At 38.7% G+C, this 25,463-nt stretch overlaps 1 protein-coding gene across 7 annotated transcripts in view; it reads right to left on the bottom strand.

Annotated features, from left to right (window-relative positions):
* The window catches only part of MRTFA (myocardin related transcription factor A), a gene marked incomplete at its 5' end in the record, with an annotated part of 151,195 nt that overhangs the window by 33,953 nt on the left and 91,779 nt on the right, over positions 1-25,463 (bottom strand). For 6 of the 7 annotated variants that reach the window (XM_081130597.1, XM_081130599.1, XM_081130598.1 and 3 more), the window contains one exon: positions 4,095-4,160. In XM_081130597.1, coding sequence (XP_080986723.1) covers positions 4,095-4,101 — 7 coding nt within the window. Of the gene's footprint in view, positions 1-4,094; positions 4,161-19,624; positions 19,833-25,463 lie in introns of those variants that run through there. The other variant, XM_081130600.1, reaches the window with a different exon arrangement.

The following is a 25,463-nucleotide window of genomic DNA, read 5'->3' on the forward strand; positions in this document are numbered from 1 at the left end:
TAATTTTCACCTTAACCTTATGATCCTGTGCACCTTTAAATGTCAAAGAGAAAGGCTGTGGGGGATGCCTTGTTTGAGAACAAAGTGTACCACACAAGGCCCATTCTCTTCTATGACTCTTCACTCTGAATACAGAAGCATTCCTGATCTTAATCTTTGGACTTAAACACCAGCTTCCTGTCCGTGCCATTTCTCCTCTCCCTCAAGATATGCAGAGCTTCAGACATCATTAAAGAAAGCTTAGGGCCTGGAATATGTAATCCTTTGCTATCTGGCACTCTGTATTTGGTAGGGTTTAAGTGGTGTTAAACGAGACATGTTTATATGATGAGAATGAAGGATTCTGGGAAATGATCCTGTTTAAAAATACATCAGAAACCAACTTCTATACCCCATAGTTTGGATGCCATGAACAGAGTTTATCAAGCAGCAGAGAAAAGTGCGTCGGAATTGAGAGATTCTTAAATCCCCTGAACTTTACGTAAAGGCCATACCCTAACTTTGAACAACATGCAGAAATATGACCAACCCAAAGGTGAGAGCACCACTGGAGAGACATTGTGTCCTACAGATGTGATGTCAGAACTGAGAGCCAGTCCTACATGGGAACTGTGCATGAGTATTCTAGTAAATGAGGTGGGCAGGCTTTTCTTCCCAGAGCTAGAAAAAAAATCTGGGATGAGAGGAATTTGATAAACAATATAAACACATAAATGATAGGCAGAATATAGCCATGACTACACTGCTCCTTTCCCCCAGCTTGAGGGCCCAATCTAGTTCCTAAGTTGTCAAACAAATGTAAATATAAAGGCAATTTTCAGAAACTCCTCAGGCCAGCAAGATGGGAATGGAAGCAGGCATTGCAAACCAAATGTTACTTTTTCAGGTCTCAAAATCTCCAATAATCAACAACAACTTGCTGGTCACTTACACTTTGCCCCCAGCACTGCTCATATTTTCTTTGAAAGACTGGTGGAAGATGGCAGGTGGTGATGTCTGGGAGGCAGAGGATGTTGGAGATTACAATAGGAATTAAGGTAGCAGGTGCAGGGTTGTGGTGAGAAAGCAAGGGTACTCATAGTGTGGGGGGCTGGCAAAAAGTAAGCCACATCTTTGGGAACTCAGGACCCTATATGTGTATCACCAGGTATGTGGATGAGCAGGGAATTTCATACCTGAAGCTATTCCCAGGCCTCAACATTCTCATAATCTTAATAGCTTGCTACCTATTTCCCTCACTAGAAAAGCTGAAAACCAAGACTGTGCCCATAGCTGAAGGTGATTCTTGCTATGAGGGAAGATGCAATATTCTCACAGAAGCAGGTCGTTTCTTTTCTATAGGAAGGACAACTGGTCTCACTTCACAAATACAGAGAATAAACCAAAGTATACAATTAGATATTCAGAACATTTTAGAACCTAGGCTCCTGACAAAACAGGAGTATTGTTTCAAATTCCATGTGCAGAAATCCAACATGTTTGCAACTGAGTGGTACCTGTTTCTGTCTGTCATACACACATACACACACACACTTTACAACTGGCTGTCTTCATTCATTCATTCATTCATTCATTCATTCAGTGCCAGGCATTGAAGACAAAAATATACATAAGACTTTCTCAAGGCGGTTACGGTCTAGTTGGAGAGACAAACACATAAGCAGATAACTGCGATAACTGCAATAACTGAAGCATGATTTGTCTTAACATGGAACGCTATGCAAGTAGACTGCATTCAATAAATCCTATTAAAACAGTGATCTCCAGTAGCCCCGGTATCAAATGAAAGAAAGGGAAAAGAGCGCAGGGCACTTCTGCACGGATTTTAGATCCTGAACATATTACACATTCTGAGAAGTAGCAGTATGCTGTCAGAACTAGTACTGTAATTACACTCAACATGTCATTGCTCACCACTGAACTGCTCTTTATTTTGTGCATGGGTAAATTTTAGCTACCCAAATAAACTGTTAAATGTCTTGAGGGCAGGTACCATGACATATTTCTTTAATCTCTATACCATTTAGGACAGGCACAAAGTAGCTGCAAAACACGATTTCCTTGGTGAAAGGGACAAGAAGATGAGACTCTTGGTAACTTGTTCCTCTACAAAGCAGATCTGGAGTGTTCTATAAAGCACAACATTGCCCTACCTCACCACATTACTGATCCACTGCACATGCCATCTGCTCTATCTGGGGGTAGGGAATCCCTCACTGGAGGGCCAGAAAAGAAGAAAGCATAATGTGGGTAAATGGCTTGGTAGTTAATTGCAGTAAACAAAAAGATGAATTTGAGACTTAAGTCACTTGGCTGAAGCTTAGGATAGAAATAGAACTCAGACTCCTTATTCCTGTCGCACAATTCTAGCTCTAAAAAATGGACCTGCCATTACAATCACATAAATTAAATCCCACCCTCACTTGCTTAAGTACAATGGCTCCCCATTGTACTTAAAATCCACCTCGTGTGTGTGGCTGGTAAGGCCCTCATTCTGGTCTTGCTCACCTTACCAATCTTAACTGGCCCTGCTTTCCTCTCACTTACCAGGCCCCACCCACAATGGCTTCCTTGAGGTTTTCAACATGCCAAGCTCTTTCCTGCACTAGGCCTTTACACTTGCTTTTCCTGCTCCATGGGCCCTATTCCTACTTCTGAATGGCTAACTCCATCTCATCCTTCAGATCTCAGCTCAAATACTTCCTATTCAGGAAGGCCTTTCTTGACCATCTTATCCAAAGTGACTCTACCTCATTCCTTTTACTTACTAACACACCAACCAGTTAATTTATTTCATAGCACTTACCATACTCTGAAATTATCTTATTAATTTGTCTCTGTTAATGATGAGTCTTCTTCTAAATATAAAATTCCTGAGAGCAGGAACTGGATTTATCTTGCTTTATCAGTAGGCATACACCAGGTACTCAAAAATTTGAATGAATAAATGAATGAATGAATGAGAATTAGGAAAATACAGCGGCAGTAAGTCAGCAGGCATTGAGTTAATGTGAAAAATATCAGTTTTGCCCGGCCGGGCGTGGCTCAGAGGTTGAGCATCGACCTAGGATCCAGGCGATTGGGGTTCGATTCCTGGTCAGGGCACATGCCCGGGTTGCAGGCTCGATCCCCAGTCGGGGGGCAGCCAATCAATGACTCTCTCATCATTGATGTTTCTATCTCTCTCTCTCCTTCCCCTTTCCTCTCTCTGAAATCAATAAAGATATATTAAAAAAAAAATCTATCTATCTATCTATCTATCTATCTATCTATCTATCTATCTATCTATCTATCTATCTATCTCAGTTTCCCTGAAACTAGGAGTTGCACTTTTTTTTTTTTTTTTTTTTTTTTACTTTATTAGGATGTATCCAAGTAGTCATAACATACAAAGATGAAAGAAAGAAGGAGAGCCTAAGTCCACTATTGATGACTTAAAAAGAAATGTCAGAGCAAAATCTTGCTGGCTTCCAGCTTCCACTCAGTTTGTAATGAATGCTGTTAGTGTCAGAAGCAAATTTTTTTATTCTAACAGATTCCAAAGTTGGTTTCATTTCTCCCTGAGTGATGCACTTCTACACCCACTGTGCCCAGCTCTGCAACAACCCCATCTAAGTCTCATTCAAGTACATTCACACCCATGCCAGCCCTACGGTATCTGAGGATCTCACTCTAAAAAAACAACCTGTAGTTGATTCAAAACACCGGGTTCTTTCCAAAAGAATCTGAACACTAAGGCATATCATATGCATGAAGTAGATTCTTCCTCACAATACTCCAGTTCAAGATCTGCTCCTCCTATAAAGGGAAGTATAAGGGCGTAGAAACCCTTTAAAAAGTGCAATTCAAAAGCTAATAATGACACCATTAAACCTTCTGCTGTTTGTTTCACTGAACTCAATCAATTAGGGCAGTTATCTTCACTATTAGTGACTGAGAGTCCCTGAACTTGGAAAAACACAAGAAAGAAGAGTGAGAGATGAAAGCTGTTGCCCTTATTTTCTGTTGGATGCCTTCTGTGGCATACTGGGTACACACAAGTATGTCCTAAAAGCAACTCAATCAAATGCTGAAAGAGAGAAAGTGGTACTTACGCGGCATGATCCCTTGGCTCACCAGTTCTTCCCGTGTCCGCCGCTGCTGGAGCTTCAACTGCAGCACTGCAGGGCAGCAAAGAGAGAGGAGAGATGAAGACTCAGTAGGGCATTCCACCACAAAAGACACATTTTCAAATGCAAAGAAAGTCTCAAAACAGAAGGGGGTAGTGTAAAAGAAGGATCCCCTCAAATTGTGACTGTAATTGCAGAAGTGGCCTGATACAGCAGGGTTTCCGTATTCTGCTGTGGGCGGCGAGAGGAAGTTGCGAAGGGTCTTGCAGGGCGATAACAATCCACAAAGTACCACACTCTTGCCTCTTGCTCAAAACCTCCTACAACACTGTCCTCCTCTTAAGGCTGAAAAAACACAAATGCTTAATTTAACTCAAAGAAAATATGAGGACCACCATCCAGCAGAAAAAGTTTCCCAGATGTTCCACACTTTCTTCCTGTTAGCAAATGTTTACCACCATAAGTATAGTGAATGATAGTTATTCACGCAGATCAGAAGTACTGGTAAAATCTTTTCATCTGTATCTAAAAATCATACCTATTTTCACCAGAAAATATTTTACCATTAATACAACTCTGTTCTTCCTCTTCTTCTTTACTTAAAACCCCTTTTCCGTGAGGTGAAACACCAAACTAGATGGCTCAAAAGACAGCAGGCTAGGGGAGGGTGACAGGTGTTTCTCCTACTTTCACTTTGGCAACACCACTTAGTGAGACAACTTATTAGGGATATTTTTAAAAATTAAAAGTCAATGATCTCTAGTTCAAATGCCAATGAAACCTAAAGGGTATTATCACTGAACACCATGCAGAATGATGATGCCACGGCCTGCATTCAGAAGTTAGGTGAGAAAATGTTCAAAAAAAGGAGGGCTAGAAGGGTCCCGTGGGCCAAGGGCAGTAACCTTCCATGATAAGTCTTCAATTATAAGATCCCTGCAAGTCACATCTGAGTGGGAACTGACTCTATGAGGAATCATATTACCCTAATATCTGCCTTTTCCACCCACAGAGCTGTTTTTAAGAAGGCCCTGTGAGGATGGTATAATTATTATATCCATTTTCCAAATGAGGAAAATAAAGATTTTGAAAATTTTAAAATTTTGCCTTAGGTTGCACTGCTCAAAAGTGCTAGAACTAGAATTCATACCCAGGTCTCTGTGACTCTGAAAGTGTGGGCACTTAATACTAACTACCCCTTATGTGTCCCTGGATGAAAGAAAGAGAAGTGCCAGGCAAGACAGAGGGGAAAGGACAAATACTTGTCATCTTCTATAGTGTTTCCAAGGCCAGTGTAAGATGAGCTATTAGCAAATTATAAAACACAACAAATTAATTTGATTTCAGAGAATAGGGAAATCTAATGCAATTCAATAAGTCTAAACACTTCAAAGAAAAAAAATCAATGAAAACTATAGCTGTTAGCCAAGAATAACTTTTGAAATATCAATCAGCAGCCCTCCTAAAAAAACCACATATGGATAGGGCCACAGGAATATTTTATGCAAGCTTCTGGATTGAAAGCCAACTTTAAGTCTGAGTTAAGTTTTTTATGGAGAACAAAATAAAGATCTTTTTAAGCTTTTTTTTTTTAACAGCTCTAATTCAAACAGGAAAGTTAATCTAATAAACCTTTTCCATCTCTAAAACTGAATGAAATTAAAGTTTAGTTATTTGAAAATTCCATCTTGTTCCTCTCAGCAGTTAACTCCAAATTCCATGCTTATCTGAAATCTGACCAAGTTCCCCATTCATGTAACAGAACTTGCCCTGATCAGTATTATCTTGGGTATTACAACTTGATTGTACGTATGTTATTTTTTATACACTATATAACCTTTCCTATTAACTCTAGCAATCTTTATAAGGAGAAGGGAAAAACCTCTGAATTATGGTAGTCAATCTATACTTTGTTTTGTAATTTACCTGTTTGCCTGTGTGTGTGTGCGCAATGATCCTTCTTCTAAGACTTTCAACTACAAAGAAATGGATAGTTATATGAATATCTACTTTCCTTAGTCTTATTCCCTCTTAATTCTAAACATTCTAAATAAAATGGTTTTGTTTCCAGGTCTTAGGGATTATTCATTTTAGAAGAAATCATTCAGTAACTCATTTTCAGTAAATAATGTTACAAGTCACAAGTTCTGTGTTCACTGCGGAAGGTACCCTAATCAGGAGTATATTTCAGAGGCCAAATATTTAATGCACATCCACCTTCACCAAGAATTACCTAACACTTGTTCAAATTAATATTTTCACAGACAGCACTAGACCAAGGAGATTTTAAAAAGAATTCAATGAAATCTCTCTATTTCACTTATCACTTACACCAACATTTAGTTTTCTTCTCCGCTCTCCAAGTCAATAAAAACTAAACAAAAATACTTATTTGTATACAAGTGACTAGTCTTTAAAAGTCCAGTGTTACTGAATTCCACAAATTTATCATCTGTTTCTAAGAGGGCCTGTGCGAGCAGCCTATATATAGATGAACAGATGTCTTTAAAGCTGACGGATGGTAAATCAACTGAGCTGTCTGTCAGAAAAGGATTGGAATGAAAAGAAAAGAAACTGGACCATAAAGTGGAAATAAGTTTTCCACCTGTTTCAAACAAAAGTGATCAATTGCTATTTAAATAACTGGCTACTTGAGAAAGCAAAGCAAAGGAATGAACATCACACATTCCTGCCCTGTAAGAATATGGAAGTATGTTGATGGCACTCAAGGTGGTAATGCCATCAAAACAACTGGGTCAATCAGGACTGGGAAAAAATAGTAAGTGCTGTGTTCTCAAGCCCAGCTCTATGGCTTCCACTGGGAAGATTGGAGAAGGAACAATGTGGATTTTAGCCTTATATGAAGCTTAGCATGCTGATAATTAGAATATTCATCTTTGCAGCAGTGAATTATGCCTACTTTATTGGTGTGTTTTATACTTCAGTCTATCCTACATGCCTGAAAAATCATTTAGTGACACCCAAATTGTAAAACCACACCATCTATCACTCAGAACAAAGGCTATTATTCTCTGAACACTTAACTAGTTTCATTCCTAGAATATATGATTAAAAATAGGTGAAGGTCCAGCTGGGCGTGGCTCAGTGGTTGAGCGTTGACCTAGGATCCAGGTGATCAGGGTTCGATTCCCGGTCAGGGCACATGCCTGGGTTGCCGGCTCGATCCCCAGTTGGGGATGTGCAGCAGGCAGCCGATCAATGACTCTCATCATTGATGTTTATATCTCTCTCCCTCTCCTTTCCTCTCTCTGAAATCAATAAAGATATATTTTTTAAAAAATAAATAAATAAGTAGGTGAAGGGTGCCTCCAGAAGAGGGTATTCCTCATGTTCTGCTGCCTGGGTTACTTTACAGCATCACCACCCAAATACGAACTGGGAGTTGGATGGGCAGAGAGTTCTCTATTCATTCATCTAACACATATTTACTAGACAACTGCCAGTATACTTCACTTTACTGCACTTAGCTTTATTGCACTTCACAAATGTTGTGGTTTTTTGTTTTGTGTGTATGTTTCAGTTTTTCACTTTTTCACTAAATCCCTCCCCCTCCCCCCCACCCCTCAGCTGTCAGCCTGCTCTCTATCCATATATGAGTGAAATCATATGGTACTGGTCTTTCTCTGTCGCGTTTCTTTTTTATAAATTGAAGGCAAGGCCCTGCACCAGCAAAAGGGTTATGACTCACTTTAATCGCAGTGGTCTGGAAGTGGGCCCACAGTATCTCTGAGGTGTGCCTACACTCTGCGTCAGGCCCTGTGATAGGTCAGACCCTGGGATCCAGTTTCTCTTCCTTTAATATTCTGGGATAGCTAACTTTCCACATTTCCTCTTTACTACAGTACAGTCAATTGTTTAAGATACTAAAACTCCTTGAAAAACAGAGAGCTTAGGGTAAGCCGGATGAAAATAAGTAAGAGAAGGCACACAGTTTCATTTATTCTTTACACACATTTACTTAGTTCCTCCAGGGTGCACATACTAGTTGGTCAGCACATCCATTCATTTCATATTCATGCCTTATTCAGTGCTTCCTCAGTTCCCTGTCAAAAATTCCCTTAGGCATTCATTCAAGAAATATGAGGGTCTACTCTACACACCAAACACTGTGCTTGCTACTGGAGTATAGTAGTTACCAGGCCAATTTAATAGCTGCCTTCAGTGGAGTTCACACTTTTGTGGAGGAAACATCCATCAAATAAGTACTTAAGAGTGAAAAGTATTTTCAAAGAAAACATACTCAGACAGCAGCCTGACTGTTCCCATGATTCAGTTCCTACATTCAAGCATCTTTTGGACTCTCAAAGCCAGGGCAGGGCGCTAGAGATACGTATGTGAGTAAGACACTGTTCTCGTCCTTGTGGGATTCTTAAATCTAATGGGGGGAAGGGACTCAAATGTCATTACAGTGTATTAAGAGAAATAATGATATCTGTAATACAGAGTTCTACTTAAAAAGTCATAGGAAAATTCAATTTCAGCTAGCACACATGCCATACTACTAAGGGTCCCTGCCAAATTCTAGTCACCTGGTCTTATGTGTGATACACGTGTGCATAAATAATAAAAAGAAATGCTGGTTTCTTAAAAACAATAAAAATTCAAATAGTTATCTATTTTTTAGGTGTAAAGGTCATACAACCAAACACTGGAAGTCACAAAGAAAGAGAAACAAGATCCTTTCTATGTGGGGTAGGACTAGTGAACATATAAACAGGGCCTTAAAAATATTTTGTCGTCAGGGTCAGTTTTATTAAAGTTTCAAGTAATTTCCTGATATCATTCTCAAGAAGTAACACTCCTCTGGGCCCCTTACTTATTATTATTATAAACTCTCACATGTCTTTCTTGATACAGCCTGGATTCTCCCTAGTTCTCAATCCTTACCCTGTCCTACAGCATCTCTGGATTTTCCCCTCTCTATTTCTTACATATAATTTCCTCAAACTTTCTAAACTAAGTTTCTCTAACCCTTCTCATGATTAATTTTCTTCCTTCAACTTGGGAAACAAGCCTGAATGAGTTAGGCACAGTGTAAGCTATGCCAAAAATGTATTTCTGGCTTGTGCTTTTAACATAAACAACAGCATTTTAAAGGCCCTACGTATTCTATAATTAGCCCTACCCTTAACTAGAAGGGTTTACTGTCAACCTAACTATGATTTCTGGGGAAAGGGGCAAGCATTGTATATTTAATTGACTATATGAATATTTTATAAGTTCCAACTGAATTCAATATACTTACAGAATTGACCTTTAAGTGGAGACCAAAAAACATGAGAGAAAGAATGGAAAGATGAAGGGAAGGGAGGGGGAGGGGGGGACGGGACGGGACGGGACGGGACGGGACGGGACGGGACGGGACGGGAAGGGAAGGGAAGGGAAGGGAAGGGAAGGGAAGGGAAGGGAAGGGAAGGGAAGGGAAGGGAAGGGAAGGGGAGAACTGTTTCCTTTTGGAAGATAGTTCTGGAACATGCAGTCAGTGAAGAAGCACTCTCTGTTCCCAGACTCTAGACAAACTGGTATGAATAAAGCAAGACTCAGAAAGGAGAAGAATCGCTACTCATTCACGAATAAAATTAAATATACAATGAATGATGAAAGGACGCTCCTGAAATTCTAAATTGTCAATATGGAAATAGTGGTTAAAGGACCCAGAAAGGTCCATTCATGTGTTACCAGAGAAAGAGGGACCTGCTGAAATTCAAATTCAGATTTAAGACCAAAAAAAGAAAGTGGAAGTGAGAAAAAGAAAGTGAATTCTCTCTGGGATTCTACTGATCCACCATCTAAAAATCATATGGCTAGCATGACCGGGCGTGGCTCAGCGGTTGAGCATCTACCTGGGATCCAGGCGATCGGGGTTCGATTCCCGGTCAGGGCACATGCCCGGGTTGCGGGCTGCAGCCGATCAATGACTCTCTCATCATTGATGTTTCTATATCTCTCTCTCCATCTCCTTTCCTCTCTCTGAAATCAATAAAGATATATTTAAAAAATAAAAATAAAAATCATATGGCTAAATGCAATGTGGTATCCTGGACTGGATCTTGGAACAGAAAAAGGACAACAGTGGGAAAACAGATAAAATCCAAATACAGTTTGGAGTTTGCTTAATAGTGTACCAATGTTAATCTCTTAGTTTTGACAAATGTACCATGGTTATGTGGGATGCTAACATTAGCGGCAACTAGGTGAAGGGTATATGGAACTCTGTACTATCTGTGCAGCTTTTTGTAAGTCTAAAATTATTTGAAAGGAAAAACTTTACTTAAAAACCCATGGATTTGATTATCCCTTCAGAAAGATTTATGAATCAATTACTAAAACATATCAAAGGTCAGGTTTCTTTCAAACTGAAATGTTACCTTCTCTTGCACAGAAATTAATTTCTATAAATGATTAAGTAATTATGAATAAATAATAATAGCCTTTTAATAAATTCAATTTATAAAATGATTTGTGGCATAAACATATACAATACACAATAATGTAATGTTGCAAAGACTTGGAGAGGCATTCCTAATTCTGTTTACAATCACAATGCCAAAAGCGATCTATAATGAGATTTCAAGTTTAAGTTTTATCAATATGCTAAATCATTCATCCCTTTCACAATTCCATAAACTTCTCTCCCATCTCTGTATATAATATGTAAATATGAGTTAAATTCTCTCTCAAATAATCAGCTTTAGATATTAGAAATAATATCAAAAAAGGTAAATATTTTCTATTTAATCTGAGTATCACCAGGAATACAGGCAGAGAGATGAGGGATCTTCCTAGTTTGGTAAACGTGGGCTACTTATATATCAAACTTGCTAATTTACAAAGAGTATGCTTATGAAAATTGAATGTGACCTACTAAAATATGGAAAATAAAAGATCTCTATATTGCGTAATACAATAAAATGGTAAAAACATGCATGCATCATCTTATTTAACTCTTAAAACAAAGCTATGTGGAAGACACTATTATTATACCATTTGTAGATGAGAAAATTGAGCATTAGAGGGATTAAGCAACGTGCCCAAGGTCATCCATCTCAATCTACAGCCTGAGCCCTTAGCCACTATTACATGTTGTGCTTCTCCCCTTTCATAAAACGCACCAGTTCCCTGTGTTTAAAAATGACACTACACTAATAGCTCTATCTGCATGATGTGGCTGGAAAAGACCTATATACTTACTAACTCGGGGAAAATCCAGGTGATTTCAGTGAACAGTATATGACATTTCACAACTCTACAATCTGAAAAGAATACTTATATTCAGATTCCAAAAGGAATAGAAACTCTAACAGGGTAATAGTGGTAACATATAAAGGTTATTTAAAGGGGCTCCTCCCAGAGACAGGAGGCAGTCTGGAAGGTTATAAGAGAACTTCACAGGCCTACTTGCCACTTTGTTCTTAATGCAGAAACAGCCATAATAAAAGGCAAAGAGCAGCTACTTCCTGGTACAATTTCCTTCCTGCATTCTGCCGAGGATTCTTCCCTGGTACTAGGGAAATTCTAGGTTGACTGATTCATTCATTTATTGAACTAATATTTATCATGGACCTATCATATGCTAGGCACTGGGCTAGGTGATATAGCAGTAAAATGGACAACAGATGATGTCCCTGCCCTCACAAAGCACATGTTCTAGTGGAAGAAACATAACAAAGACATATAATTTCTGGCGGTACATTATGTGAAGAAAAATACAGTGAACTAAGAGAACAGAGAGTGACTGAGGGTGGTAGTTTCAGACAGAGTACACAGGAAAGGCCCATCTAAGAAGGTAGGTGACTCTTGGGGAGAAACCTAAATAATATGATAAACCATGAAAAGATCTAAAGAAATAGCAAATACAAAGGCTCTGAGGTGAGAAAAGGCTTGTCTTAAGAAACTCAGATATAAAATGAGGAATTTAATATGCTGAACTCCTACATTATGCAGTCTCACTGGGTTGGATGTACTACTTCAGTGGCTCATTTAATCTCAGCAGCTAGCTGAACTATGAACTACCTTGATTTTATGAATGAAGAAACAAAGGTTCAAAGAGATTAAGTAACTGTCTGCACAGCTATTAAGAGGCAGAGCCGGAGTTCAAACACAGATTCGCCTGATAGCAAAGTCTGAGCTTTTTAGTCTACATCACCTTCAATGTACTATAAATTATACATACTATATAAAGAGTCACAGCAAAAATATTAATTATACATAAATATATAAGTAAATAAATCAGACTCTTTCCCACATCCTCAAAGATATGGAACTACCATTTCATTTCAGGTAGTTGCTCATCTCCCCCTTGGGAAAAAGAAGTCATTTCCTTTTCTAACTAGCACACAGATCTCAAACCGCCAGCTGCTTCAATGCCATGAGTCCCTATTCCAAGGACCTATAAGACAATGCTCAACCCCATCACCTGAGACTAAGCATAACATGTACCTGTGCCAGATGTATGAAAGGGGTGAAGATAAACTGGGAATGCGATTCCTTCAGACTGGCAGGGCCATCTCAACAATCCCTCCCAAAGTCAAAGGCACCAGGAACAGCATTTTCCCAGCCGCATTAGTTCTGTACACTTGCCCAGAAAATATGGGCAGCCTCGAATCTCATTTGCTATTCCCTGCTGGTATCACTGGTGATGACTTTATAACCAACTTTCTTGAGGGCAGGAACAGGTTAGCAGATTTAAAACCTGGAAAAGGGTAGTTATTCCACAGTAAGTCAGAAGTGACCAAAAAATTTCCCTTAAAACTATACTAAAGCACTTACTCTTTCTATAGCTTTATAATATGCACTTGAAAAACATATAGCATGGTAGAATAATCATGACTGAAATAATGAGGGAGACCTGTATCTTCATATAAATTCTGTGAATACTTAGAAAGTTGTTTTTTCTAGTAAAGTATTTCAAACTCTCCTGATAAACTTTCCAATTTATTTATTCACTGATTTATTTATTTTTATCTTCACCCCAGGATATGTTTACTGATTTGAGAGAGAGAGGAAGGAAGGAGAAGAGGGAGGGAGAAACATTGATGTGAGAGAGAAACATCGATCAGTTGCCTCCTGTATGTGCCCCAGCCAGGGATCGAACCCACAACCTAAATATATGTCCTGATCCAGAATCAAACCCACAACCTTTTGGTGTACGGGATGATGCTTTAGCCAACTGAGCCACTTGGCCAGGTCGTGGCTTTCCTATTTAGTTTCTTGATATTTTTGAAATTAATTTTTCAGTGTTTATAGTAATTAATGACATTTCATTTAACTGACATTGAGAAAAATAAAAATGTATATTCTGATTTAAATAATTTTTAAATTAAAAGAAATTTTCCAGGGGAAGGATTAGGGAGCAGAGAGGTGATTAGAAATTAAAAATTTGGCCAAAAGGATTAACAATACACACACATATAATCTAAAAGTTCTTAAAATGTTTATGTGTAAAGTGCTCTATGGATATGTAAAGAAAAAAACAATAATTTCTCACCCTTAAATCCTAGCTGATATAAAATTTTATCTATTTGTCTCAAAAAACTAAAGGAATATTTTAAAATAAAATTTTGGTAAAGGCTACAGCAAAGTTTTTCTTCTTTACAGAAGAATAAAATCCATAAAATTAAACTTCGTGCAGCATATGAAGTGTAAAAGTCTATCAGCTACAGGTCTATCAGCTAAAATAACTGGAAGGGTTAAAATTCTCAAGATCAAACATGTAAAGGAAATGCCAGTCTATTATAATCTAGCAGCCCCTCTAATTGTAGGATTTTCCCACTCCTCATCCCCCAAGATTAGTAAAGACATCTCAAAAGCAAATGTATATGTAACTGTAAAGGAGTTCATGTTGTTAGAGCTGTAACTTTATTATTTCCTGAAGTTTGTGTGGTTGAATTTGCAAGTGGGACATTTCATTATTGCAGGTTTTGCACAAAATTTTACGAAACAAACCTGCATTAAGTTAAAGCAGAACTGAAATCAATGCCTTTTCTGGACACTTCAGGAATGATTTCCATATATTTTCCTATCACAGAATCCTTTTTATTTCGATGTTTGGCTCCTCAACACACACCATGGGTGGAGGAGACATTCCAGCTTCGAAGCTAAAATAAAAGTAGAATGCAAAGGGATCAAACTATTACCCAGTTACCACATACCCCATTTTTCTAGCGTAATTTTGAGTGAAACAGACAGTGCCACACCTATCAGCAGAATGCCTATTTTTAAAATGTTCCAATAGTAGCTTGTAGTTTCCCTCTTCCTGCATTTTCAAATTGTCCAAGTATTAACATCCCTCCCTAAGAAGCCGCAAGATAGTTGTTTCAGGAAAATGCATTAGACTTGTTTGACACCATGTGTGACACATAAGCAAGACCCATCTTTCTGTGGCTTTTCTGCCTCTCCCAGCCGTGAAAACAGCCAGAACTACAGCAACAGCTGGGGATCATTAAACAGACAGAAATAGCTTAGGAGACTCCATTGGTGTGGGGAGGAGGGGGAGTGGGGGGAGTATCAGATTTTAAAAAAATCAAAAGGGCAACAGGAAAGGGGCGGAGAGAAAAGGTGAAGCCTAAGGAGTGTGTCATACCCAACCTTCCTTTACCCAGTGCAAAGGGATGCACTGAAGCAAATGAAGGGGCAAGTGACTGCAGCCTAACTTGCCTAACCCCCACCTATTCTCAGATGGACAGTTTAGTCAAGCCTAAAAATTTGGGTCAGTGAAGACAGGCTGCGGTGGGAGGGGAGGAGAGTTGTGGCATCTCAAAGGCTAACCCTGGGTCATCCCAGTCTGGAGGAATCACTGAGAGGGTGTGAGTCAGTTCTGGGACTATGCTGACAGTAAAAATCAACTCCAAGATGGGGTAGGGGCAACGGGTATAAGAACATATGCCAACCCCTAAGTGGATTCAGAGACCAACCCAGTCCCAAGGCATCCCCTCAACTGGAGAGGACCAAATACTAGACGAAATGCAGGCTCCGGGCTTATTCGTGCCAGAGAACAGCCATGCTCCAATGCTAGCTTTGTAATCTGGCAGGCCTCCAAAGGTCGGTAGAGGAATGTGCTATCTTCCGGGCCCACTGCCCAAGTGTGATCAACACATATCTGGTGCCCCAGAGGAGCTTTAATCAGATCACCCCATGGGAGTGGGACTGCAGAGCCTGGTTAGTCCCAGGATCCTGGGGTACCCTCTCTATCGCCACACTTGCTAGGTTGTCATTTAATATCAAGGCTCTCACACCAAGGCATTCTCTTTATAACTAATCTTACAGAACTGCAGTTTCAGACAGTGCCCCACCTGCAAGCCTGAACAGGAAATGATTCGATTGCAGATATTATGACTGCAACTCTCTTTGGCAAGAGTGTTTGGTAACTGTAAGGTTGCATGAACTTCAGCTGAATATTTAACTTGATGCATATAATGATTTACTAGAGAAGGCTCCAGGCTGATGGCTATTCTCAACAAAAAGCAACCACTACACTGCCCTCTTCTAGAATGGCTTGCTTCCTTTCTAATCCACGAGCCTGAAAAGAAAATATGCTAATGAATTTTCCAGCTACACTAGTTTGGCTAAGTAACTGTATTTGAACATGGTTTTCTATAAGTCCAAAAACCTCACAATAATTAGCTCATTCTGAGTATTTTAAGTTAATATTAAGGGAGGTAGAGGATATAAAAAAATAAATGCACTAGAGAGGAAACTAAAAGAGAGTCTAAACTATATATAATTCACACACACATTTATATCACATACAGTTCATTTTAAGGCTATATAACATCAAAGGACAGGATATATGCTAACCAAACTACTGTGACTACAATCACTTCTCAGTGTGTGCAGCCTACGTGGGGGTAATTATATCAATATAGCGTTCATCAATCTTTAACAGAGTACATTCTTCACCTAAAATGTAAAAAATTAATGTGAAAAATATTTATAATCAATCACTTACTATGTACATGCCTTGGTACTAGGTACAGGGTAGGAATTGAGAAGGAAAATAACCCTCTACGTTTATATAATACTTTACAAAGCTACTTTCACACATGTAATCTTATTTAACCCTATGAATTAGGATGGCAGACATTACAACCACTACACAACATAAGAAACTGGTTTGCCAAGCTTAAAGCAATTTAGCCAAGCTCACCATTGGCAAGATCAAACCAAGACCTTCAGGTTCTTGACTATCAGCTCAGTGCTGGAACACTAGCTACCTATCAGAAAAAGGCCTCTGCCCTCAAGGAATTAATCTCTGACACCTAATGCCTTGGCCCGTGTTTCTCAGATGTACCAAGTTTCCTCTTAGTAAGAATCTCAGCAATCTCATGGTTCAAAATCATATTCTGAATCTAATTTAAGACAATTATGTAAAAAGGTTATTCATTGCAGACAATTAAAAGATGTGAGCTCCTTATGAAGGCTAGAATTATTAATGAGACTGAATAAAATAAATTAGGATAGAGTGCTCAAAATATATCTGTCACGTTGGCATAAACATTTTGTTTACGGGCATGATACTGCCCTCTAGTGCCAGGAAGCACAGTAACCTCAGGAGACTAACTAAGCTAATGTGTATTAACCACCTACTACGTATAAACATATTTTGCTATGCACTTTGGGGTGGGGGTGAGGTAGGGAGGTTAAGCCTACCACATAGCTACAATCATAAAAACTATATAAGCCCCTCAAGGAATTTATAAATATAATGGAGAATATAAGAAATATAAAACAAATCATAGTAATCAGAAAGTGTTATAAATGCTTTAAGAATTTGCAGATAGCCCAGCCTCGTGTGGCTCAGCGGTTGAGCGTCGACCTAGGATCCAGGAGATCCCGGTTCAATTCCCGGTCAGGGCACATGCCCGGGTTGCGGGCTCGATTCCCAGTTGGGGGCATGCAGGAGGCAGCCGATCAATGACTCTCTCATCATTGATGTTTCTATCTCTCTCTCTCCCCCTCTCCCTTCCTCTCTCTGAAATCAATAAAGATATATTTAAAAAAAAAAAAAAAGAGTTTGCAGATAATAAATTACTAGAGTACAAAAAGGATTAGGTAAGCTTCATGGGAGCAGCAGCATATCAGCCATCTGTGAAGGACTTCATAAATCAGAGACGAACAACACCTGGAGGTAGGAAATACTATAAGGTTAAGAACATAATATGCTCCAATTTAGCTTGAAAGGGAGTAGTAGAAGGTAGCTGAAAAGGCTGGTTATGGTAGGACTGTGAAGGGTCTAGAGCTGCGCTATCCAATATTGTAGCCACTTGACAAATATGCTATTTAAATTTAATTAAAGTTAAAACTTCAGCTTCTCAGTCACTCCAGTCAGGTTTTAAGTCCCAATAGACACATGTGGCTAGTGGTTACCGTGTTGGACAGTACAGATATAGTACTAAGCAGTGCTGTACCAGCATGTTGTATTAAACCACAAAACATCAGTCTTTCAAGGCTCAATCATAAAAAGTGCAGATCTGATCCTTGCCAAAACCTATTAATAAAGAAAACCATAGGTCCTAATGCCATAAGAGGTAAATTTAAAAGTCTGGTTCCTATCCTACTGGGCATTTCCAACTGTGAACTAAAACAATGAGAAAAGTATCACATGTGGCCTCCTAATAATCCTAAACAATCATCTCAAAAATGTGTGCTAGCCTTTAGAATCTTTTATTTATTAGGAAAAGGAAAAGAAAGCACTAAGAAAACTATGAAAGAAGAAAAAGACTATTAAGGACTTATCTATAATGATAAAGCACAAGACTAAGAGGAGTCATTTCCACTGGGTATCCCTGAGTATTTGAAGGAAGAACTTATCTTTATCCCTCCCCTCAAACACCTGCTTCAGCCCCAAAGGAGTAACACTGGACATCCTTCATACTTTCACTATCTAACGCACAATCTATTTCTTTTGTGCCGTTTACAAAATGACAGTCATTTTTTCTAAAAAAACAACAACAATATGTATAATACATTTGTAGAAAACATAATGTGAGTCTTCTCAAGAACCAGTAGACATTCAGAATTCTAAGTACAGGTTCTAAGCACAGTGTAAAACCAGAAAAACATAGTCCACTGCTTAAGGTAGTTGTCTAAAATTACCATTCTGATCCTACTTATGACAACAAGTCTACATTTCTAATTCCTATAAAACACATAAAACAAAGATATTCTTAATGGTCAGATTGGGAATCTAAAACACTACAATCCTCTCCCCTGGATTACAAAAAAAACAACAGTAACAATCAGCCCAAAGATACAAGTCCTGGGCCATACTACCTCTCTGACTCTCAAATAATCTTCCCCCTACTGTTGCTGCAGTGTTTGACATTAGTGCAGAACACATCTATATATTCAAAGAAAAATCAACTGCTCTCAACCAGTTTTTTTATTCTCTTTGCAAACTGGGCACTGATAATCACTCATCTCCTCCTCTTCAGTGGATTCATTCATTGCCAATTCCACGTGCTCAAATGATCTTGTCAGATGCTTGTAAAGTCCCAAAGAGATCTCAAAACTTTAAAAGAACTAAGTTCTTAGAAAAGGGGCAGTTATGTATCAATATTTACAACGGTACATAAATTCTGATAATGGACAATAGAGAGACTCCAAGACAGGAGAGGAAGAATGTCGCTTCTTTCCCAGTCACATCTGATGGAATTTGGGTCAAGTCCCTACCCCCCCTTTTTCCATAACCCAGAACTTTTCTGAAAGAATCTGCCTCAAATTTAAAACTGAACTTTTTTACACAACTCAAATGTATCCATTCTGCTCCCACAGAATTTTTTTTTAGCAGTTTCAGAATACAAAGGAGGATGTTCACAAAGAAAAACTCCTTTATGGGTGTCAACCTAATAAAGAGTTTCCTGTTATCTTTCACACACCTGGATGTAATTCTAATGTAATTTGACAATTACTAAAAAGATTTAGTAAGGCCAGTCCAAATTGTTTACCCAAATCAAAACTAACATGGAAACAACTAAAAAGCCTTCCAACTGTTATTTTAAATTATGTTATCTTAGTGTTAGGAGATCTTAGAGGTTATCTATGTGCTTTCAGTATTTAGCAGAGAAGAAACTAAAGCCATTATCATCAATAGCTCCCTGTTCATTTGTATAGTACCTATGGCAAAAGTATGTTTTACTGGTAAAACACTGTACTGGACCCACATAAAGCAGAAGAATCCCTCCTTACGAAGAAAAGTTTTTCATTCTTCTTCTATAATCTCGGTTTGGTAATATGAGCTCTGCATGGGTGGAAAGAGAGGAGTAAAAAAGTAAAACATCCTGAACACTGTCCGATCAGGTCATGGAATACGCCCCACAGTACCATGCCCAGTTATCTATCTGCTGAGTGCTCACAAAGCTTTAATAAACACCCTGGAACAATACACCTCCAAAAGCCAATGCGTGGGAGGCTACAGGAAGATGGGGAGGGGTAAAAGACAGCAGCAAGTTGAGGGGGATAAAGAGCATGCAAACCCCAAGGGGGAACAGGCCAACCTTCCCGCAAACTGTGATAAGGGGCCAGGCACACTGCTGAGTAGCTGTCCTCTCCCGGCTTCAGGACAATCCATGAGAGTGGCAGAGTCCTGCACGTGGGCTGATGAATCTTGGTCTTCTCCTCCAGCATACTGGGGGAGATGTGAGACTCCAAAGGCCAGTGTTGTAATAAACCCGTCTTCCTTCCCTCACTCCTTAAAGAGGCCATTTATTATCTGCTGAAGATCTGACTAGCACTGCTCTTTAGGTTAAAGTGGGTACTTCATTTCTGCAGCACTGAGGGTGCAAGAACAGCTAGATCCCAAGTTCACTTAGGGAGTGGGGCATTAAAAACAGTGACAGCAGAAGGTCAGAATCAGTAAGTCTCCTGGAAAACATTTCTTCCTGTCAGCACTGGGCCTTGACACAGACACCTCCTCCTCTACCCCAATGCCAAAAAGGAGGGCTGATTTCAATGTGTAGAGCTGGAAGAGAAGAGGGTTCCCTTAGAGAAAATGCTCGTAGCAACCAACCAACCTCATTCACCCAAAATAGTAAACAGTTGGTTCCTCTGCTCAGAACCAAAAGACTTCTGCCAGACAAGCAGTATCACATGACCAGGTTCCCTCTCCTCTCCTCTGCCTCCCTCCCTTTTGGTGCAAAGTCTGCACCAAAGTAGAACAAAGAGCTAAAACACTGCAATATTTTATTTCACTTGACATTTGTTTTTAAAATATTTTAAGATGAAACATACCAAACTGGGAGAGGGAGGTACCAATGGAAAAACCAGGAAGAATTTACTTTGAAATAAGCCATACCACAGCATTAAGAAGAGTACCATTAAATAGAATGGTTAATTGGCAACTGTACTCAAAGAATGAACAAATGAGTGAATAGACACTTCTTAACAATTTGTAAATATTTGCTGATAAAATCTCTAAAAGAAGATATAGCTCAGAACATATTTGTCTTTTTCCTTTAGAAAGAAAATAATGGCTCTTAAGATGCTGGCTAGTGTCAGAGACAATGAATTGCAACAAAAGTGCCAGCCCACCTAAAACCTGAGAATCATACCCTTTCCTTGTCAACTTCAACTTACCTTAATTTGATTTTACTCCTTAGATATCATAGGCCCATCATTCAAATCACTGGGTAGGCAATCAGGGCAACTACACCAACAGAATGAATCGAAAAACCTACCCAGCTAATTACGGAAATGGCCGCCTCCATGACACTCGCTGCCATTTTCATTTTGGAGTGGCAGAGGTAGATAATAAGGCTGGCAGCACAGCTGGAGCCAGATGTGCCACCAGGTTCTTAACAAGGTTCCTCAGCACTTGAAAGCCGAGCAAGGCAGCGTAGAGGCATGGAAGCAAAAACCTCTATGCTGAGCAATCTATTCCAGTAGGAGAATAGGTGAAGTGTAAGAATCAATTGTGCTGCCATCGTCTAGCATGGTCCCTGCACACAGCGCCAACTGGGGGCTTTGAGACCAGAGTCACTCATCCTCGGCCATCCCCCCTGCACCGTAAGGTGCTCAATAAATATGTATAAAATGGAAAGGAAAACGAAATACGTGTGTGTGTACACAAATACACATACCAGAAATCATTAATTTGACCAACACCTTTCCTCAACATGACCATGCCGAAATAATTATTACAGGAGGTCCTCAAAATAATATCCTTTCGTTACAACATTGATGAGATGCCATAGGAGCTTAACTCTGTTTCTATCAATCAGCCTGTGTAAAACTGTGTAAAACATTACACATCATCTAGCGTAAAGTCACAGACCTTTCCTGGTAACAGTATGTGAGGGCTGACTACACTTGGCCAGCGTTAGAGTACAAATACTTCCAAAAATCGATCTGCTAGCCAGGGCGAGGAGCAAGCGGAACTCTCAGGCAGTACTGGGGGCAACACGAAGTAGTAAAGTTACTTTGGAAAACAGTTGGAAGTTTCTTATAAAATTAAATTTACACTTACCATACAACCCAGCAAATCACATTCCTGGATATTTAAACAAAGGGAAATTAGAACATAATCCACATAAGGAGCTGCACATGAATACTCATAGCAGCTTTATTTTAATTGCCAAAAACTAGAACTAGAAACCCAAATGTCCTTCAACTTGTGAACAGAACAAAAAATTGTGGTACATCCATACTACTATTTACTGACTATAAAAACTGCAACTACTGCTATAGACAACATACACAAACCCCAAAAGCATTATGTTAGTGAAAGAAGACAAATGCAAAAGGCTACATACCGAATGGTTGCATTTACATGGAATTAAGGAAAAGGGAAAACTATAAAGGCAGAAATAACACCAGAGGTTGCCAGGAGTTGGGAATGGGGAAGGAGACTGTTTACAAACCGGCATGATGGGACTTTTTTATGGAAATACTCTATGTATCTTGACTGTGATGGTGGTTTACCTTTTATCAAAACTCATTGAACCGTACCCCTAAAAAGGGTGACCATTGTTGTATATAAACTGATCTCAATTTTTTTAAAAGCAGATTATGAAATATTAGGCATAGAGGCAGAATGGAATAGTTAAGAATATAGGCTCTAGAGTTGGAGTGCCTGGGTTTAAATCTTGTGCTCTACAACCTTGAGATCTTTAACATCTCTATGCCTCCATTTAGTGGGGATAATATTCACCTCAAAGGGTTACTGTAATAAATGAGCTAATACACTTAGAACAGTGCCTATTCTATAAGCATCCAGTGCATGCAAGCTGTTGTCATCGCACAACTATTTAACACATACATAAATATGTCTCTGTGCACAGAAGAGAGTGGAAGGAAGGCCACTACCTGGTTGGTGGAAATAGGATGATTTTATTTTCTCTCTCCCTGTTGTTTATCTGAATCGTCTAAATTTTCTACATTAAACAACTCTTGCCTTTATAATAAGCAACACACAAAAAAAATTTCTTCTGAAAAAAATAAAAGGGCACTGGCCTGTGATTTAGGAGTCCTATTTTTCAGCTGTGCTAATTATTTAGTTGTATTATCTAAGGGTGTCACCTTCATCTCTAAAAAGGAATGGTTTTCTAGAACTTTTGGTGAGACTAGGCGAGTTATACCCTTTATTTTGTTTCCTTTTTCTTTCCATATATAGTCTGCCTACCATGTATACAAGGCACTGTGTCAAAGACAGATGAAACACCGAAGTCTCTGCCCTTATGGAGCGTATAAAACAAGCTATTCAAAGAAACACAGACTTATATCCAATTATCCAATCCGTCAGCATGACAAGTGCTCTCAAGGGAACACAGAAGCAGCCTAGCTGGGTTTGTAGGAGTCAGAGAAGATACCTGAGCCAAGAACTGAATGGTTTAAAAAAAAATCAACCAAAGAGATGGGGAAGGAAATTCTAACCAAAGGAAAAGGAATGTACAAAAGTAAAAGGTGTGCAAATAGCAATTTCTTGGGAAATGGAGGGTACAGAGAAAGGGCATCTGACAGCAGTGTGGAAATGAGGAGGGTCAAGACCAGCAACAGGGGAGGCTGGTCAGGAAGAGGGAGGTGAGCATTCAGACGACTGATAATCTCCAGAAATCAATGGACTCTAACCGTTTTATTCCTATTCAAATGTCTATATATGCCACAAATCAATCTGATAAATATTAGTCTAAGATGTACTTTACTGTATTTACAAATATAGCATATACTTACAAAAATTTTATAAACAAAAATGTCAGTTCACTTCCATTTTCCAAGGTTAATAGTACACACTTGTTCATTCAATAAATATTTATTGAGTTTATGTTACTCATATGCTAAGCACTGGGGAGAAGACAGACACAGATAGTAAACAAAGGGACAACTTAAGCAAGCAAGAGAACCAGATCACTTTTTCTTCTGCTCAAAGCCTATTGAGATGTCTACTTCTCAGAAGCAGGATAGAGGCAATGGGATATAGTGGCTGAGAATTCTGCACCCAAAATCACACAGACCTTTGTTCAAATTCTTGCTGTTATCATCTAACCACCAGTCTGGCTTTGGGTAAGTCATTTAACCTCTCTGAGCTTTCATTTCACCTGAAAATGGGGATAACATCACCAAATTCATATGGCTTTAGGGTGAGTTTAATGAGACAATCAATCATTAGTATGTCAGGTATACAGAAAATGTTCCACAAATGGTTCCTTTTATTTTATTATTATTTAATTATAATTTTTCACCTTTAGGACAGCTCATGATTTCTCACTATACAGGCAAAAATACAGGGTTGAAAATAGGGGGAATGAGGTATAAAAAAATCTGTTTAACATTACTAAATTAACATGTTAGTGATTTCACAACTGTTTTCTTGTAAAGATGTTATGCTTGGAACTAACATTCCTTTAGCATTTCTCAAGCTGTTAATATCTGCCTAAATTACAGAACCTAGTAAATTAAATAAAAACCATCACCCAAAATAGGGAGCCAGTCACAGTCTCTCCTGGGAGTCATCGTTCCGACTCTAACACTGACTCATTTAAAGAGCAGATACAACACAGAGTACTGATAAGTAGTCTGAAGACAAATGTGGAGCAGAGTTGCCAGAGCACACTGCATATTCAGGCTGACCATTTACTGCAAGCAGAAACAGGAAACCCAAGATAGAAGGGGAGTTTTCTAACTAACTGTGCCTTTGAATAATCACAACCTCCAAGAGAAAAGAGGCATAGCAATTAATGTTTCTCAAGCAAGCAAACAAAAATGAAAACAAAACCCTGCTGCCTCCCTATAATCAGTCAATTGTTTTAACCACCTTTTAAAAATGTTTATTTCTTACAAATGACTTTGAAAACAATAGTCATTTAAAGATTTTGAAGGCAGAAAATACAACACAAAAAGAAAACGTCTTCTCTGTGACCTCAGACCTTAAGAGTCAAAATAATTTTATTTAAACTTTCCCCCGTAAACTTCCCTGCACAATGAAACCAGGCAGTAACACTTCAGCTCAATCAGACGAATTTAAGGAGCAGAGGAGAACCTACATGGTTTTCAAGTACATTCTATAATTTTTTTACACTGAAATAAAAGTCTACATCTATAAACAAAATGAATACCATGCTTTGCCCAGCTGGCGTGGCTCAGTGGTAGAGAGAGGTCACGAGGTCACGGTTCAATTCTCTGTCAGGGCACAAGCCCAGGTTTCAGGGCTGGATTCACAGTAGGGGGCGTGCAGAAGGCAGCCAACTGATGATTCTCTCTCATCAATGATGTTTCTATCTCTCTCCCTCTCCCTTCCTCTCTCTGAAATCAATAAAAACATTAAGAAATAAAAATCAGTAGCATAAAGAAAATATCTTGTGTGCATTTGTGTGTGCATATGGATCTGTATAAGATTATGCGATTGCAGAGAAAAATATGGAAGGATATACACTAGGTTGTTTACATGGTTTGGGGGTAAAGACACACCCATGTGGGAGTATACAGAAAAAGAAGGTGAGGGAATGCTAAGCAAAAAAGTCTGTACTTAAAAAATAAGGATGTAGATTTTCAGATTTATGCATCTATGTAAAATTATGTATATATGTGGATTATGTATAAAGACTTCTTAAGTAAATTTTTAAAATAATAATAATCCCCTACACGGGGAGCGATTAATCATGACTTTAAGTGATTTATTCATATTTTGTTATATAGCTTTTAAAATAATGTATATATGTATTCTTTCCTATATGCTTGTAAAATTCAAGTACAGTATCATATATTTATGGAACTTTTAGAGTGACTTTCACAAACTTAGTACTTAAAAAATAATTATTGTATATAAGGGATTTCTGTATTATTTCTTACAGCTGCCTGTAAATCTACAATTAACTCAATAAAAATTTCAATTTAACAGTAATT

Source organism: Miniopterus schreibersii (assembly GCF_964146895.1).
Source record: "Miniopterus schreibersii genome assembly, chromosome: 2".
NCBI lineage: Eukaryota > Metazoa > Chordata > Mammalia > Chiroptera > Miniopteridae > Miniopterus > Miniopterus schreibersii.